Raw genomic sequence first — 18,930 nt, forward strand, 5'->3', positions numbered from 1 at the left:
ATTGAATTTAAATGTTTTGGATTGAACCCAAGGATAACATCATTGTAAACATCTCAAATGCCTGTCATTGTGTTCGTAGGCTGTAGGCGTGTATATATTCTTAGTGGCACAATTTAAGTTTGGACTCTTGGATTACACCTGTCAAAAACATTAACATTCTTACAGAATAGCAGTGGTAACCTGGCCTGCGCATCTATGGCTCGATACAGTGAAGATCTGTATGTGTGCGCGAGCTCTGAACCCACGCTTCTCTATAGTACAGGAAGATTCCCTTAGTAAGATGATGCATCTCAATACCCTTTTCCTGGAAACTTTGTACTATTTAAAAAATACATTGATATGTATTGTTTTGTTTGGCAGGTGCATTCGGATTTCTGGGATATCTTCTGTGATTTGATTCGGGGACCAGAACCTAAAGAGGCTATCCATTCAAAACCTGAGAGCAAAGGTTATTGTAAAAATTTTCTGAATGAAAAAAAATGGAAAAGCAAATAAGCTGTTTAGCCTACACTATACATCATTGCTTTTAAGTGGCTAAATAAATAAAGTATATTTTTAAATCATTGTATGATTATTTGCTATCAAAATTCAATTAAATTGCAAGGTTATTATTATTTTTCCCCATTCGTGCATACCAGTTTCACAAAGTACATGCACATATCAACTTTTCCAAACTGGCAAGCCTTAAAATCCTTGCTTACTCCTTTTCACATCCTCATATTTTACACAATCTGAAATCCAGAAAGAAAACATCTACAGACACAAAATCTGCTGTTAAAAATAAATAAAAAATAATATGGCACACTCATTTGATGACATCTAATGCACATGCTAAGATTGGCAACAATATTTTGGCATGATGTTCTGTAAATAAATCATTTAAACTTTTTTATTAGATAGAATTGCTTATAGAAAATAATACCTGATGCTTTTTAAGTCATTTCAAATTGTATCATCTCTGTCTGCATCTCTGCATCTCTGTCTGCAATGGAGAAAAAGCACTTAACTGCAATAATTTTAAGTTAAGGTGAAACAGGCATACTCACTTAAAAAAATAACATATCCCCCTTACAATGCTAAGAGTGCATCATTTGGTATGTTGTTTCCAAGGTCCTATATTATTTGAATGAGCCGGCAATAAGGAAGGTGAAATAACGTCTGATGGTTCTGATTAGTATTTATCAGATGGGCCAATTTCCTCGGAAAATAAGTATCCATGCTTCATGCGTTGAATCCTTAACAAGAAAAAACCCCACAATTCATGTCCAACAAGTTTTCCAAAGCTCCTTCCTCTTCAATCAATCCCTGTGAACCGCTTCAATATATTATATCTTTATACCAACCAAAAGAAACAAAACAAAAGTGCTAAAATGAGATTTGGTTAGGAGCAGCATTGGAGATGCATTGTACTTGTATATAAAAAAAGAAAAGCTAGGAGTTGTCTGTGTAGATAAGCCAACCCAGTCTGATGATCTGTTCCATTTCAATGTTTTAACATTTAGGCAAAAACATTGAAATGCAACATATAGTTCAAAACACTATGATGCGTTAGGCTCAGATAGATTTCCTTCTCTTCATCAGTCGGTGATTGTCTGTGAAGCTATGGAGGCCTGGGGAGACTGAGCTGATGGGCGAGGGGAAGAAGCTGTTCTTTAGGGTGCTGGGAGAGATTTCCTCGATGCGGTATGACACCGAATGAAAGTACTGGTGGGGGTTCAACTGGGAACTAAAGGAGTTCTGGTGGGAGAAGGCACAGTCCATCTCTCCTCCTCCTACTCCCATCTCTCCTCCTACTCCCATCTCCCCCCCACAGCTACCGAACTCGTGTGAGTGGTAGTTCATGCAGGAGCAGACAGACGGCACATCGGTGACCTCGGCGCAGTACTGGCCTTGCGTTTCCCTGCGCCTCCTCCCTGCACCTCCTCCTCTCCCCAGCGTCTCCTCCTGAATGTGGATGATCATGCTGTTTCTGTTCCCCGCCAGCGAGGCCCTCTCCTCTGCGTCCCGCCTCTCGTCCTCACTGTTCATGGTCAGGAACCTCAGCACCACCAGGTTGAGAAAGGCTCCTATGACAGTCAGGCCCACCAGGATATACATGAAGCTGAAGGCCACATACAGAGGCCTCCGCTGCAGGGCCCGGTTCTTCTGCAGGGCAACAAAGTCCCCGAAGCCGATGGTAGTCAGTGTAATGAAGCAGTAGTAGTAGCTCTGGAAGAAGCTCCAGTCCTCGTAGTGGGAAAAGGCGGCCGCCCCGATGCACAGCGTCCCGATGCAGGAGAAGAACCCCACCGTCACCATGTTCTCCATGGAAACGTCGGTGATGCGCATTCCGCAGCACTTCTTGATGCGCTTCAGGAGGGACTTGACGAAGGTATTCATCCTCTCGCCCAGGCTCTGGAACATGACCAGGGTCAGGGGTATCCCCAGGACGGCATAGAACATGCAAAAGGCCTTCCCCGCGTCTGTCCCGGGAGCTGCATGGCCATAACCTGCAGGGAGACAACAGACCACAGTCACCAGGATGTAATGGTACAGCCGCATGGTAGAGCAGCATGGTCATAACCTGCAGGGGAGAGAAGACGGAGACAGTGATTAGGACATAACATCTGTGATACAGTACCATGGCAATAACCTGAAAGAAAGACAACAAACCAGAAACCAGGACCAGTATGTTACAGCGATGGCTGGATAACTGCCAGGGTTGGGCTCAATTATTTTTTCAATTCAGTACATTCATGAAGTCAAATAGCCCATTCATTTCCTCAATTCATTGAATTGAAAATAGAACTCAGCCCCACCAAGCTACTTATCATAAACTCAACTCCCCCGGTTGGCTTTTGGATTTGTTTACAAATAATACCCAGTGAAAAATCCCCAAAGCATCCTTCTGTCCCTCTGTCAAGATGGCTATTGAATAAGAGCTGAGTCCCACAGACAGGGCCGGTACTGAATAAGAGGGCAGCACAGAAATGGGTCCAGTCATTCATCTGAGTACGGCCCAGAGATTATAAGGTTGTCTAATTAGTGGGAACTTTCCTCTCCGGTTCTGTGAGCTGCAGGGAAGTGTTGGAAATGTAGGAGTTATTAGATGAGGAAGGAGTCGTACAGGAGCCAATAAGGCTTTTAGGATAACTCAGTTTTTCACAATTCCTGACATCATTGTCCATTTGGAAGACCCATTTGCAACCAAGCTTTAACTTCCTGACTGATGTCTTGAGATGTTGATTCAATATATCCACGTAATCTTCCTTCCTCATGATGCCATCTATTTTGTGAAGTGCACCAGTCCCTCCTGCAGCAAAGCACCCCCACGGCATGATGCTGCCACCCCCATGCTTCACGGTTGGGATGGTGTTCTTCGGCTTGCAAGGCACCTTTTTCCTCCAAACATAACGATGGTCATTATGGCCAAACAGTTCTATTTTTGTTTAATCAGACCAGAGAACATTTCTCCAAAAAGTACAATCTTTGTCCCCATGAGCAGTTGCAAACCATAGGCTGTCTTTTTTATGGCGGTTTTGGAGCAGTGGCTTCTTCCTTGCTGAGTGGCTTTTCAGGTTATGCCGATATAGGATTTGTTTTACTGTTGATATAGATACTTTTGTACCTGTTTCCTCCAGCATCTTCACAAGGTCCTTTGCTGTTGTTCTGGGATTGATTTGCACTTCTCGCACCAAAGTACGTTCATCTTTAGGAGACAGACGCGTCTCTTTCCTGAGCGGTATGACGGCTGTGTGGTCCCATGGTGTTTATACTTGCGTACTATTGTTTGTACAGATGAACGTGGTAACTTCAGGCGTTTGGAAATTGCTCCCAAGGATGAACCAGACTTATGGAGGTCTACAATTCTTTTTCTGAGGTCTTGGCTGATTTCTTTAGATTTTCCCATGATGTGAAGCGAAGAGGTATTGAGTTTGAAGGTAGACCTTGAAATACATCCACAGGTACACCTCCAATTGACTCAAATGATGTCAATTGGCCTATCAGAAGCTTCTAAAGCCATGACATCATTTTCTGGAATTTTCCAAGCTGTTTAAAGGCACAGTCAACTTAGTGTATGTAAACTTCTGACCCACTGGAATTGTGATACAGTGAATTATAAGTGAAATAATCTGTCTGTAAACAATTGTTGGAAAAATGACTTGTGTCATGCACAAAGTAGATGTCCTAACCGACTTGCCAAAACTATAGTTTGTTAACAAGAAATTTGTGGAGTGGTTTAAAAACGAGTTTTAATGACTTCAACTTAAGTGTATGTGAAATTCCAACTTCAACTGTAAATCCAACCTGTGCTCATAACTAAAGAGATAATAATAGTGTTTTGTTGACAGTCCAGATATGGAATATGATTAGATCTAACGCAGATGTAGGGTAGGCTATACATGCTTTGTTATACAGTACAGTACGGTATATGAGTGGTTTTTAATATGAAAGGCCATGCTGAGAATACATGTTACATTTCTGTAATACATTTCTTCTGTATCCTGCTCAGACACAGTAAGTACAGTGAGGGAAAAACGTATTTGATCCCCTGCTGATTTTGTACGTTTGCCCACTGACAAAGAAATGATCAGTCTATAATTTTAATGGTAGGTTAATTTGAACAGTGAGAGACAGAATAACAACAAAAAAATCCAGAAAAACACATGTCAAAAATGTTATAAATTGATTTGCATTTTAATGAGAGAAATAAGTATTTGACCCCTCTGCAAAACATGACTTAGTACTTGGTGGCAAAACCCTTGTTGGCAATCACAGAGGTCAGACCTTTCTTGTAGTTGGCCACCAGGTTTGCACACATCTCAAGAGGGATTTTGTCCCACTCTTCTCCAAGTCATTAAGGTTTCGAGGCTGACGTTTGGCAACTCGAACCTTCAGCTCCCTCCACAGATTTTCTATGGGATTAAGGTCTGGAACTGGCTAGGTCACTCCAGGACCTTAATGTGCTTCTTCTTGAGCCACTCCTTTGTTGCCTTGGCCGTGTGTTTTGGGTCATTGTCATGCGGGAAAACCCATCTATGACCCATTTTCAATGCCCTGGCTGAGGGAAGGAGGTTCTCACCCAAGATTTGACGGTACATGGCCCCGACCATCGTCCCTTTGATGCGGTGTAGTTGTCCTGTCCCCTTAGCAGAAAAACACCCCCAAAGCATAATGTTTCCACCTCCATGTTTGACGGTGGGGATGGTGTTCTTGGGGCCATAGGCAGCATTCCTCCTCCTCCAAACACGGCGAGTTGAGTTGATGCCAAAGAGCTCCATTTTGGTCTCATCTGACCACAACACTTTCACCCAGTTCTCCTCTGAATCATTCAGATGTTCATTGGCAAACTTCAGACGGGCCTGTATACAGTGGGGGAAAAAAGTATTTAGTCAGCCACCAATTGTGCAAGTTCTCCCACTTAAAAAGATGAGAGAGGCCTGTAATTTTCATCATAGGTACACGTCAACTATGACAGACAAATTGAGATTTTCTTTTCCAAAAAATCACATTGTAGGATTTTTTATGAATTTATTAGCAAATTATGGTGGAAAATAAGTATTTGGTCACCTACAAACAAGCAAGATTTCTGGCTCTCACAGACCTGTAACTTCTTCTTTAAGAGGCTCCTCTGTCCTCCACTCGTTACCTGTATTAATGGCACCTGTTTGAACTTGTTATCAGTATAAAAGACACCTGTCCACAACCTCTAACAGTCACACTCCAAACTCCACTATGGCCAAGACCAAAGAGCTGTCAAAGGACACCAGAAACAAAATTGTAGACCTGAACCAGGCTGGGAAGACTGAATCTGCAATAGGTAAGCAGCTTGGTTTGAAGAAATCAACTGTGGGAGCAATTATTAGGAAATGGAAGACATACAAGACCACTGATAATCTCCCTCGATCTGAGGCTCCATGCAAGATCTCACCCCGTGGGGTCAAAATGATCACAAGAACGGTGAGCAAAAATCCCAGAACCACATGGGGGGACCTAGTGAATGACCTGCAAAGAGCTGGGACCAAGGTAACAAAGCCTACCATCAGTAACACACTACGCCGCCAGGGACTCAAATCCTGCAGTGCCAGACGTGTCCCCCTGCTTAAGCCAGTACATGTCCAGGCCCGTCTGAAGTTTGCTAGAGTGCATTTGGATGATCCAGAAGAGGATTGGGAGAATGTCATATGGTCAGATGAAACCAAAATATAACTTTTTGGTAAAAACTCAACTCGTCGTGTTTGGAGGACAAAGAATGCTGAGTTGCATCCAAAGAACACCATACCTACTGTGAAGCATGGGGGTGGAAACATCATGCTTTGGGGCTGTTTTTCTGCAAAGGGACCAGGACGACTGATCCGTGTAAAGGAAAGAATGAATGGGGCCATGTATCGTGAGATTTTGAGTGAAAACCTCCTTCCATCAGCAAGGGCATTGAAGATGAAACGTGGCTGGGTCTTTCAGCATGACAATGATCCCAAACACACCGCCTGGGCAACGAAGGAGTGGCTTCGTAAGAAGCATTTCAAGTTCCTGGAGTGGCCTAGCCAGTCTCCAGATCTCAACCCCATAGAAAATCTTTGGAGGGAGTTGAAAGTCTGTGTTGCCCAGCGACAGCCCCAAAACATCACTGCTTTAGAGGAGATCTGCATGGAGGAATGGGCCAAAATACCAGCAACAGTGTGTGAAAACCTTGTGAAGACTGACCAAATACTTATTTTCCACCATAATTTGCAAATAAATTCATTAAAAATCCTACAATGTGATTTTCTGGATTTGTTTTTCTCATTTTGTCTGTCATAGTTGACGTGTACCTATGATGAAAATTACAGGCCTCTCTCATCTTTTTAAGTGGGAGAACTTGCACAATTGGTGGCTGACTAAATACTTTTTTTCCCCACTGTATGTGCTTTCTTGAGCAGGGGGACCTTGCGGGCGCTGCAGGATTTCAGTCCTTCACGGCGTAGTGTGTGACCAATTGTTTTCTTGGTGACTATGGTCCCAGCTGCCTTGAGATCATTGACAAGATCCTCCCGTGTAGTTCTGGGCTGATTCCTCACCGTTCTCATGATCATTGCAACTCCACGAGGTAAGATCTTGCATGGAACCCCAGGCCGAGGGAGATTGACAGTTATTTTGTCTTTCTTCCATTTGCGAATAATCGCACCAACTGTTGTCACCTTCTCACCAAGCTGCTTGGCGATGGTCTTGTAGCCCATTCCAGCCTTGTGTAGTTCTAAAATCTTGTCCCTGACATCATTGGAGAGCTCTTTGGTCTTGGCCACGGTGGAGAGTTTGGAATCTGATTCATTGCTTCTGTGGACAGGTGTCTTTTATACAGGTAACAAGCTGAGATTAGGAGCACTCCCTTTAAGAGTATGCTCCTAATCTCAGCTCGTTACCTGTATAAAAGACACCTGGGAGCCAGAAATCTTTCTGATTGAGAGGGGGTCAAATACTTATTTCCCTCATTAAAATGCAAATCTATTTATAACATTTTTGACATGCGTTTTTCTGGATTTTTTTGTTGTTATTCTGTCTCTCAATGTTCAAATAAACCTACCATTAAAATTATAGACTGATCATTTCTTTGTCAGTGGGCAAACGTACAAAATCAGCAGGGGATCAAATACTTTTTTCCCTCACTGTAGGCCTAACTCACAACAACCTAACTGTAGCCAAATAACACCTACCATTCTTATCCATGGATACAAATGTTTTGACAAAGATTTATTACTCTACTACTATTTTTCACAGACCCATTGTAACCTGAACTAGTCCATTGGCCTTTGTGTTTCTTTACTATTGATTTCACACATTCCCTGATGGGCATCCTCCTACTCAAGCACGTGAGGAAGGGTTCTATTTATAGACTCAGGACTAGATCTATCTGGTTTGCAGCAAGCAGGGACTGGGATTTTATGTGCATATAAAGTGTGCTCCCGTGACCCAATATGCTTTACTCCTGCAGCTTCTCTGGACTAGATTGAGTAGGTAGCACATTAGGGCACACAGTTCACAATGTTGCATTATATTTTGACTTATTTAGCAAGCAAATGGAAGGGAAAATTGGTTTGAAGATCTACGCTACATAACATATAATGCCTTCAGAAAGTATTCACACCCCTTGACTTTTTCCACATTTTGTTGTGTTACAGCCTGAATTTAAAATGGATTAAATTGAGATTTTGTGTCACTGATCTACACAAAATACCCCATAATGTGGTCCTCTGTAGCTCAGCTGGTAGAGCACGGCGCTTGTAACGCCAAGGTAGTGGGTTCGATCCCTGGGACCACCCATACACAAAAATGTATGCACGCATGACTGTAAGTCGCTTTGGATAAAAGCGTCTGCTAAATGGCATATTATTATTATTATAATGTCAAATTGAAATTATGTTTTTAGAAATGTTTACAAATTAATTAAAAATGAAAAGCTGAAATGTCTTGCGTCAATACGTATTTAACCCTTTTGTAATGGCAAGCCTAAATAAGTTCAGGAGTAAACATTTGCTTAACAAGTCACATAATAAGTTGCATGGACTCACTCTGTGAGCGATAATAGGGTTTAACCTGATTTTTTAATGACTACCTCATCTCTGTACCCCACACATACAATTAGCTGTACGGTCCCTGAGTCGAGCAGTGAATTTCAAACACAGATTCAACCTTAAAGGTTTTCCAATGCCTTGCAAAGACGGGCACCTATTGGTAGATCGGTAAAAAAAAAAGCAGACATTGAATATCCCTTTGAGCATGGTGAAGTTATTATTAATTACACTTTGGATGTCGTATCAATACACCCAGTCACTACAAATATACAGGGGTTCTTCCTAACTCAGTTGCCGGAGAGAAAGGAAACCGCTCAGGGATTTCACCATGAGGCCAATTGTGATTTTAAAACAGTTACAGAGTTTAATAATGGTGATAGGAGAAAACTGAGGAAGGATCAACAACATTGCAGTTACTCTACAATACTAACCTAAATGACAGAGTGAAAAGAAGGAAGCCTGTACAGAATACAAATATTCCAAAACATGCATCCTGTTTGCAATAAGGCACTAAAGTAAAACTGCAAAAATTTTTGCAAAGAAATTAACTTTATGTCCTGAATACAAAGTGTTATGTTTGGGGCAAATCCAACACAACACATCCCTGAGTACCACTCTTCTCTTCTTTTCAAGCATGGTAGTGGCGGCATCATGTTATGGGTATGCGTGTCATCATCAAGGACTAGGAAGTTTTTTAGGATAAAAAGGAAAACCTGCTTCAGTCTGCTTTCCAACAGACACTGGGAGACAAATTCACCTTTCAGCAGGACAGGTGTCTTTTATACAGGTAACAAGCTGAGATTAGGAGCACTCCCTTTAAGAGTGTGCTCCTAATCTCAGCTCGTTACCTGTATAAAAGACACCTGGGAGCCAGAAATCTTTCTGATTGAGAGGAGGTCAAATACTTATTTCCCTCATTAAAATGCAAATCAATTTATATCATTTTTTACATGCGTTTTTCTGGATTTATTTGTTGTTATTCTGTCTCTCAATGTTCAAATAAACCTACCATTAAAATTATAGACTGATCATTTCTTTGTCAGTGGGCAAACGTACAAAATCAGCAGGGGATCAAATACTTTTTTCCCTCACTCATGACATTGAATGTTCCTGAGTGGCCTAGTTACAGTTTTGACTTAAATTGGCTTGAAAATCCCTGGCAAGACTTGAAAATGGCTGTCTAGCAATGATCAACAACCAACTTGACAAATAATTTTTAAAAGAATAATGTGCAAATATTGTACAATCTAGGTGTGCAAAGTTCTTAGAGACTTACCCAGAAAGACTCACAGCTGTAATTGCTGCCAAAGGTGATTCTAACATGTATTGACTCAGGGGTGTGAATATTTATATAAATTAGATATTTCTGTATTAATTCTTTTAAAAAATGTCTAAAAACATGTTTTCAATTTGTCATTACGGGGTATTTTGTGTAGATGGGTGAGAAAAATAATCATAATCCATTTTGAATTCAGGCTGTAACACAACAAAATGTGGAATAAGTCAAGGGGTATAAATACTTTCTGAAGGCACTTTATCTCACCAGATACTGTGACACTCTGGCTCCATGGACTTTGATATTTGAGCCAGGGTTGTTCATTTTCATTTGTTTGGGTGTATTTCTATGTTGGGGTGTCTAGGTTGTTGATTTCTATGTTTGGTGATTGTGCTTGATTAGTCATATGACTCCCAATCGGAGGTAACGAGTGTCAGCTGTCGGCTCGTTATCTCTGATTGGGAGCCATATTTATTCTGTGTGGTTTCTCCTTGGTTTTGTGGGTTTTTGTTCCGTTTTTCGGTCTGTGTACCGTGGACTTCATTGAGTCGTCTTTTGTTTTGGATTTTGGTTACTTTGCTAAATAAAGTCATGTTTCTTGGACACGTTGCGCCTTGGTCATACTTGGACGACATAGACGATCATGACAGAAAAACCCACCACAAAAAGACCAAGCAGCGTGTCAAGCGGCAACAGGACCTACCTACACAGGATTTATGGACTCCCATAAAGGATTCATGGACATGGGAGGAGATTCTGGATGGTGAGGGGCCTTGGGATCAACCGGGAGAATATCGCCGTCCTCGTGAAGAGCGGGAGGCAGCTAAAGCCGAGAGGCGGCGATATGAGGAGGCAGCACGGAGGCAAGGCTGGAAGCCCGAGAGTACTACCCAAAAATTTCTTGGGGGGGGGCTAAAAGGGAGTGTGGCGAAGTCAGGTAGGAGACCTGCGCCTACTCCCTGTACTTACCGTGGAGAGCGAGAGTACGGGCAGACACCGTGTTACGCAGTAGAGCGCATGGTGTCTCCTGTACGCGTGCATAGCCCGGTTCGGTACATTCCAGCTCCACGTATCGGCCGGGCTAGTTTGAGCGTTGAGCCGGATGTCATGAAGCCGGCCCCACGCATCCGGTCACCAGTGCGTCTCCTCGGGCCGGCTTACATGGCACCAGCCTTACGCATGGTGTCCCCGGTTCGCCTACATAGCCCGGTGCGGGTTATTCCACCTCCCTGTACTGGTCAGGCGACGGGAGCATACAACCAGGTAAGGTTGGTCAGGCTCAGTGCTCAAGGGAGCCAGTACGCCTGCACGGTCCGGTATTTCCGGCACCACCTCCTGTCTCCAGTCCAGTACCACCAGTGCCTACACCACGCACTAAGCCTCCTGTGTGTTCCCCGAGTCCTGTGCGTCCTGTTCCTGCTTCCCGCACTAGCCCTGAGATGCGTGTCCTCAGCCCGGTACCTCCAGTTCCGGCACCACGCATCAGGCCTACGGTGCGTCCCCCAGGGTCCAGTAGGCCCTGTTCCTGCTTCCCGCACTAGCCCTGAGATGCGTGTCCTCAGCCCGGTACCTCCAGTTCCGGCACCACGCATCAGGCCTACGGTGCGTCCCCAGGGTCCAGTAGGCCCTGTTCCTGCTCCCCGCACTAGCCCTGAGATGCGTGTCCTCAGCCCGGTACCTCCAGTTCCGGCACCACGCATCAGGCCTACGGTGCGTCCCCAGGGTCCAGTATGCCCTGTTCCTGCTCCCCGCACTAGCCCTGAGAGGCGTGTCCTCAGCCCGGTACCTCCAGTTCCGGCACCACGCATCAGGCCTACGGTGCGTCCCCAGGGTCCAGCATGCCCTGTTGCTTCTCTCCGCACTAGCCCTGAGATGCGTGTCCTCAGCCCGGTACCTCCAGTTCCGGCACCACGCATCAGGCCTACGGTGCGTCCCCAGGGTCCAGCATGCCCTGTTGCTTCTCCCCGCACTAGCCCTGAGATGCGTGTCCTCAGCCCGGTACCTCCTGTTCCGGCACCACGCACCAGGCCTACGATGCGCCTCAGACAGCCAGAGTCTGCCGTCTGCCCAACGGGGCCTGAACTGTCCGTCTGCCCAACGCCGTCTGAACTGCCCGTCTGCCCAACGGGGCCTGAACTGTCCGTCTGCCCAACGCCGTCTGAACTGCCCGTCTGCCCAACGCCGTCTGAACTGTCCGTCTGCCAAGCGCCGCAGGAACTGCCCGTCTGTACTGAGCCTGCAAAGCCGCCCGTCTGCCATGAGCCTTCAGAGCCGTCCGCCAGACCGGAGCCGCTAGAGCTCTCCGCCAGACAGGAGCAGCCAGAGCCTTCCGCCAGACAGGATCAGCCAGAGCCTTCCGCCAGACAGGATCAGCCAGAGCCTTCCGCCAGACAGGATCAGCCAGAGCCTTCCGCCAGACAGGATCAGCCAGAGCCTTCCGCCAGACAGGATCAGCCAGAGCCGTCCGCCAGACAGGATCAGCCAGAGCCTTCCGCCAGCCATGAGCAGCCAGATCCGTCAGCCAGCCATGAACAGCCAGATCCGTCAGCCAGCCATGAGCAGCCAGATCCGTCAGCCAGCCATGAACAGCCAGATCCGTCAGCCAGCCATGAGCAGCCAGATCCGTCAGCCAGCCATGAGCAGCCAGATCCGTCAGCCAGCCATGAGCCGTCCAGCCAGGATCCGCCAGAGCCGTCCAGCCAGGATCCGCCAGAGCCGTCCAGCCAGGATCCGCCAGAGCCGTCCAGCCCGGATCCGCCAGCCAGCCAGGATCCGCCAGAGCCAGCCAGCCAGGATCCGCCATTCAGTCCGGAGCTGCCCCTCAGTCCGGTGCTGCCCCTTAGTCAGGTACTGTCCCTTAGCCCGGTGCTGCCCCTTAGTCCGGTGCTGCCCCTTAGCCCGGTGCTGCCCCTTATCCCGGTGCTGCCCCTTATCCCGGTGCTGCCCCTTAGTCCGGTGCTGCCCCTTAGTCCGGTGTTGCCCCCTTAGTCCAGGTGGGGTTAGTTGGAGGGTGGTCATTGGGAGGAGGCTACTGAAGCAGGTTGTGACTGTGGTGGGGTGGGGATCACGACCGGGGCCAGAGCCGCCACCGTGGACAGACGCCCACCCAGACCCTCCCCTAGTCCTTATGTTGGTGCGCCCGGAGTTCGCACCTTTAGGGGGGGGTACTGTGACACTCTGGCTCCATGGACTTTGATATTTGAGCCAGGGTTGTTCATTTTCATTTGTTTGGGTGTATTTCTATGTTGGGGTGTCTAGGTTGTTGATTTCTATGTTTGGTGATTGTGCTTGATTAGTCATATGACTCCCAATCGGAGGTAACGAGTGTCAGCTGTCGGCTCGTTATCTCTGATTGGGAGCCATATTTATTCTGTGTGGTTTCTCCTTGGTTTTGTGGGTTTTTGTTCCGTTTTTGGTCTGTGTACCGTGGACTTCATTGAGTCGTCTTTTGTTTTGGATTTTGGTTACTTTGCTAAATAAAGTCATGTTTCTTGGACACGTTGCGCCTTGGTCATACTTGGACGACATAGACGATCATGACAGATACAAAACTTTGAACCCCCTCAACAAAGGATTATTGTCTGCCCCCAACGTGAGAAACCAAACATGATCATTTACAATTACTGTACACCTATACAAACTAAGGTCCGGTTTCCAGGACCAAGATTAAGCCTACTCCTTCACTCAAAATCCATGAACCCAGCCCTTCTGCAACAAAAGGCCTTGTGTGATATGTACGTATGATTAAGTATGTATATTGTTCCGCAAGGTGAAGAGTTTAGCACTATGAATGTATCCAAAAACATTACGCTGAAAAATGGTGTAACGGCAGCTATGACTGTGCCCTCATTCATAACATATTTATTTATTCATGTTTATGCCCCAGTCCTCTCAGTGATACAGTAGCCATGCGGTATTCATAAAATGAATGAACTGCATTATTAACCCAGAGCCTGCACACTGACTACATGTTCTGTCTGAACAAATGAAACACAGTTATTCTATCAGACTGATTCTCATATTCCTCCTCAAAGTTTCTTTAAAAGTGTCTGTCAAAGTTGTTGTGTACAGCTTGATAATGTTTCTACAAGCAGCCACCAAATAGTTGGATGGCTGACTTGCATCTGATAACAGAAAGGTGCAAATCTCACATTCTCAGTAGGAATTTTGCACCACATCAGTGAACCTCCACAGCTCTATCTACCTCTCAACACAGACAGAGAGATGACTGAAAGTGTTGTCTGTCTGTGTGAGCGGAGGGAGAAGTTGAACACCTGTCAACTGGGATTTAGATCAGTTACAGTGTATGGGGGTGTGTTTATGCTGATAGTAGAATTGTGACATTCATAAAAAATACAGCTAGGGCCCCAATCACAACACTGATATGACCATATTACTCAGTTCCAGCAGCATTTACTTTGAAATCTCTAGCTTCAAAAGTCCATGAGAACCACCTTTGTTACAGCAGCTAGCTATTAGATTTGACTAGAGATGCCCTGTATACACTCCATCACCTTGCTGCGCTGCTTCCCTTGCCAGTGCTTATTCATCACCTTTAGATGAAGTGATGTTATTAACATTATCACCATCATCTTCATCATCTCTGTGTTCTGTCTTTTAATCAAGTTGGGAGAGATAACACCCTCTAAGTGAAAAGAAAACCCGTAAATGGATTTTCTGAGACCAAACTGAGAGCCAAGACAAACACAAGTTGTTTGGGCATTACCAGGAGGATTGTGAGGATATTCTTAACAAAATTGCTTCATAACATTTCATTGCAACTATAAAGACAGTAGCTAGTGAGATAACTTTATTCATAGCCTATTCATAGTGTTTTTCTTAAGTGAAACATCTCTGGATGGGTCCTTCCAGCTATTGCATCATGTACACCTTCTAGCAGCAGCAACCAGCTGTCTTCGTTCCCTCTTGCACATTAAACAGCCTAATTAATATTGATTTTAATGGCTCAAATTATTCCTGGGGAGTAATCAGGCGGTAATGAATTACATTGGCACACAGAGATGACGATGAATGGATATAAATCATATTTGATTTGTGGCACTACTTTATGACTGTGCTGAAACTGGCTCAACACCGTCTGCTAGCCTATTGTGAAACAAGTGCATCTGATACTCTTATATAACCAAACCATCAAAGCTGTCCTATCTAATACACAGGTGTGTATTAGATATTGATTCAATCATCTTTACCCCTTCAGACACCGTGTGTGTGTGTGTGTGTGTGTGTGTGTGTGTGTGTGTGTAGGAGCGCAGCCCACTAAGTACCTCTGTCTCCCTCACTCAAATCCACACAGAGTATGTGGCATCAAAGCTCACGTCCTCTGTACTCAGTCTCACAGAGAGAGAAGGGATAAGGGCCTAGACACATTGGTAAGCTGACAGCATGCACTTCTCTAACGTAAAGTGTGAATCTTTAACTAAAACGTTAAGGAACCCACTGACCCCAGAACTGCTGTTACCAATGTCCTTGAACAGATTCAACCATAATTGCTCAGAGTCAGTGTTAGACTCTGAGCGTTCATGGTAATACATCAAGTCCTGCTACTGACTAGAGGAGCAAATAAGACTACATTATGCTCCTTCCCTCTGTCCCTGCACATCATTAGAAGGCATGTGTTTCTATAATAATAGTTTAATGACAATGTGCAACCGTGCTGTTATGCTTTCCTATAAACAGGTGCAGCTGTAAATATAGCTTACAGTAAAATATGGTAATTTTTGTAATGACTTTATTCGTACAGTATATACAGGTGTTCTCTTTGAGCTGGCCTGCTCAAGTGCCTGTTTGATGTTGGATACTTGGTTTTGTGTTGCAGTGTTGGACTCTGTGATTGGATACTTTGTGTTCTGTATTAGTGATAGACTCTGATTGGAGACTTGCTGGACTAATTTGTTTGTCCTGCTATAATGACTCTATTACCTGTTGTTGTCAAGGGAACAGACACATTTATTCTGCTGAGCAGAGACCTGTGTGTCTGTGGGTGTCTGTGTGGATGGGTGCCTAAGTACGTGGGTGTTTGTGTGTGTTTATAGATGTGTACCAGTGATGCACTTGACTATAAAATTGCTGAATAATCCCCTGAGCCTTTATATTTAGCAATTGAACATGACACTTACAAGACTTCGATACAAATCAGTACACACTATGTTGGTCAAGTCAAAGCATTTGATACCTCTTTGATATCAGCAGTATTATCCAATTTGGTGCTAACCCTGTATCTCCTCATCTTTCCTCAAATATTTCAAGGCAAGATAATCAAATCAAATCAAATGGTATTGGTCGCATACACATATTTAGCAGATGTTATTGCGGATGTAGCGTAATGCTTGTGTTCCTAGCTCCAACAGTGCAGTAACATTTAACAATTCACAACAATACACACAAATCTAAAAGTAAAATAATGGAATTAAGAAATCTATAAATATTAGGACGAACAATGTCGAGTCCGGAGTATACATATATATATATGTATATATATGTATATATGTATATATAGAGTACCAATCAAAAATTTGGATACACCTACTCATTCAAGGGCTTTTCTTAATTTTTACTATTTTCTACCTTGTAGAATAGTAGTGAAGACATCACAACTATGAAAAAACACATGGAATCATGTCGTAACCAGAAAAGTGTTAAACAAATCACCAAACGCTATGATGAAACTGGCTCTCATGAGGACCGCCACAGGAAAGGAAGACCCAGAGTTACCTCTGCTGCAGAGGATAAGTTCATTACAGTTACCAGCCTCAGAAATTAAAGCCCAAATAAATGCTTCACAGAGTTAAAGTAACAGACACATCTCAACATGTTCAGAGGTGAATGCGTGAATCAGGCTTTCATGGTCGAATTGCTGCAAAGAAACCAGTATTAAAGGACACCAATAAGAAGAAGAGACTTGCTTGGGCCAAGAAACACGAGCAATGGACATTAGACCGGTGGAAATGTGTCCTTTGGTCTGGAGTCCAAATTTGAGATTTGTGGTTCCAACCGCCATGTCTTTGTGAGACGCAGTGTAGGTAAACGGATGATCTCTGCATGTGTAGTTCCCACCGTGAAGCATGGAGGAGGAGGTGTGATGGTGTGGGGATGCTTTGCTGGTGACACTGTCTGTGATTTATTTAGAATTCAAGGCACACTTAACCAGAATGGCTACCACAGCATTCTGCAGCGATACGCCATCCCAACTGGTTTGGGCTCATTTGTTTTCCAACAGGACAATGACCCAACACACCTCCAGGCTGTGTAAGGGCTATTTTACCAAGAAGGAGAGATATGTTTTCGTTTCAGTCGCCTCCATCTCCTCTAACTGAAGCTAATTGTAGGGATTTTTTTCTATTGATAATGTAAAATTAACAGTCATACAGAAAGACTCATGTGAAGGTGAAATTACAGAGGAGGAACTTCTGGATACAATTAAAGACTTTAAGTCCAGGAAAACTCCAGGGTTGGATGGCATACCAGTCGAGGTATACCAAACCTGTTTTGATATACTCAGAGGACTGTTATTAGCATGTTTTAACCACTCCTATGTACATGGTAGATTATCAGACACTCAAGAAGAAGGTCTGATTTCATTATTACTGAAACAGGATACAAGTGTGAAATATAAAGATCCAGTCCATAAAAAAAATTGGAGGCCCCTTGTGTGCAAAAATTCTAGCAAAATGTATATGGCATAGAATTAAAAAGGTATTGTCGGACATTATTCATTCTAATCAGACAGATTTTTTACATGGACAATACATTGGAGAAAATATAAAGCAAGTACTGGAAACAATAGAACACTATGAAAAATCTGAGAAACCAGGCCTGCTATTCATAGCTGATAAAGTACGACTGGAGTTTATACATAAATGCCTGGAGCATTTATATTTTGGAGAATCTCTTATAAAATGGGTTAAAATGTATAGTAGCCCCAGGTGTAAAATAGTAAATAGTAGTAATAGTAAAGGTTGTCCACTATCGGCATATCTATTTATTATGGCCATCGAAATATTAGCTATTAAAATCAGATCCAACAATAATATCAAGGGATTAGAAATCCAGGGCAATGTCAATGTACGCTGATGATTCATGTTTTCTTTTAAATCCACAACTTGAATCCCTCCACAGCCTCATAGAGGATCTAGATACATTTTCTAACCTCTCTGGATTACAACCAAATTATAATAAATGTACTATATTACGTATTGGATCCAAAAAAATATATTTAAAAAAAGGACATTCCCATGTAGTTTACCAATAAAATGGTCTGATAGTGATGTGGATATACTCGGAATACATATCCCAAATGAAATAAATGATCTCACTCCAATAAATTTTTATATAAAGTTAGCAAAAATAGATAAAATCTTGCTACCATGGAAAGGTAAATACCTGTATATTTGTGGAAAATTCACCCTGATTAACTCTTCAGTACTTTCCCAGTTTACCTATTTGGTTATAGTCTTGCCTATGCCTAGCAAACCGTTTTTTAAATTATATGAGAAAAAAATATTCAATTTTATTTGGAACGGCAAGCCAGACAAAATTAAACGGGCCTATTTATATAATGAATATGAATTCGGAGGACAGAAATTGTTAGGTCTAATGCTTTAATATTTATCACTAAAAGCTTCAGTCATACAAAAGTTATACTGAAATCTGAACTGGTTCTTTAGCAAATTAGTAAGATTGTTTTACCCCATGTTCAAGAATGGCCTTTTTCACTTTATTCAGATTACAACCTCTCACTTTCAGTTATTTGAAAAGGAAATAATCTCCCAAATAACACTATTTCTAAAACAAGCCATAGAAAGTTGGTTGCAATTTCAATTTAATCCTCCAGAAACGACAGAAGAAATAATGCAACAAATATTGTGGTTAAACTCAAATATACTAATTGATAGAAAACCATTATTTTTTAATGAAAAAAAATGTATAATTTTCTTCAACGATATCATAGGTAGGACTGGTGGAGTTATGTCGCACATGCAGCTAACAAAAACAATTACAACCACATAATTGCAGCATTACCGCAAAAAAGGAAGAGGAAAGTGGAAGGGGGAAAAAGTAAGGAACTTGCCCTGCATTAAATACCATAATTGGTTAAAGAAAATTGTG

General features: G+C 43.3%; 1 protein-coding gene across 1 annotated transcript in view; it reads right to left on the reverse strand.

Annotated features, from left to right (window-relative positions):
- Positions 1 to 1,554: 1,554 nt before the first annotated feature.
- The window catches only part of LOC121572556 (potassium channel subfamily K member 9-like), a 47,823-nt gene continuing 30,447 nt past the window's right edge, over positions 1,555 to 18,930 (reverse strand). Inside the window, exon 2 of the mRNA XM_041884604.1 lies at positions 1,555 to 2,489. Coding sequence (XP_041740538.1) covers positions 1,555 to 2,489 — 935 coding nt within the window. The remainder of the gene's footprint in view (positions 2,490 to 18,930) is intronic.

This window comes from Coregonus clupeaformis, chromosome 8, assembly GCF_020615455.1.
Source record: "Coregonus clupeaformis isolate EN_2021a chromosome 8, ASM2061545v1, whole genome shotgun sequence".
NCBI lineage: Eukaryota > Metazoa > Chordata > Actinopteri > Salmoniformes > Salmonidae > Coregonus > Coregonus clupeaformis.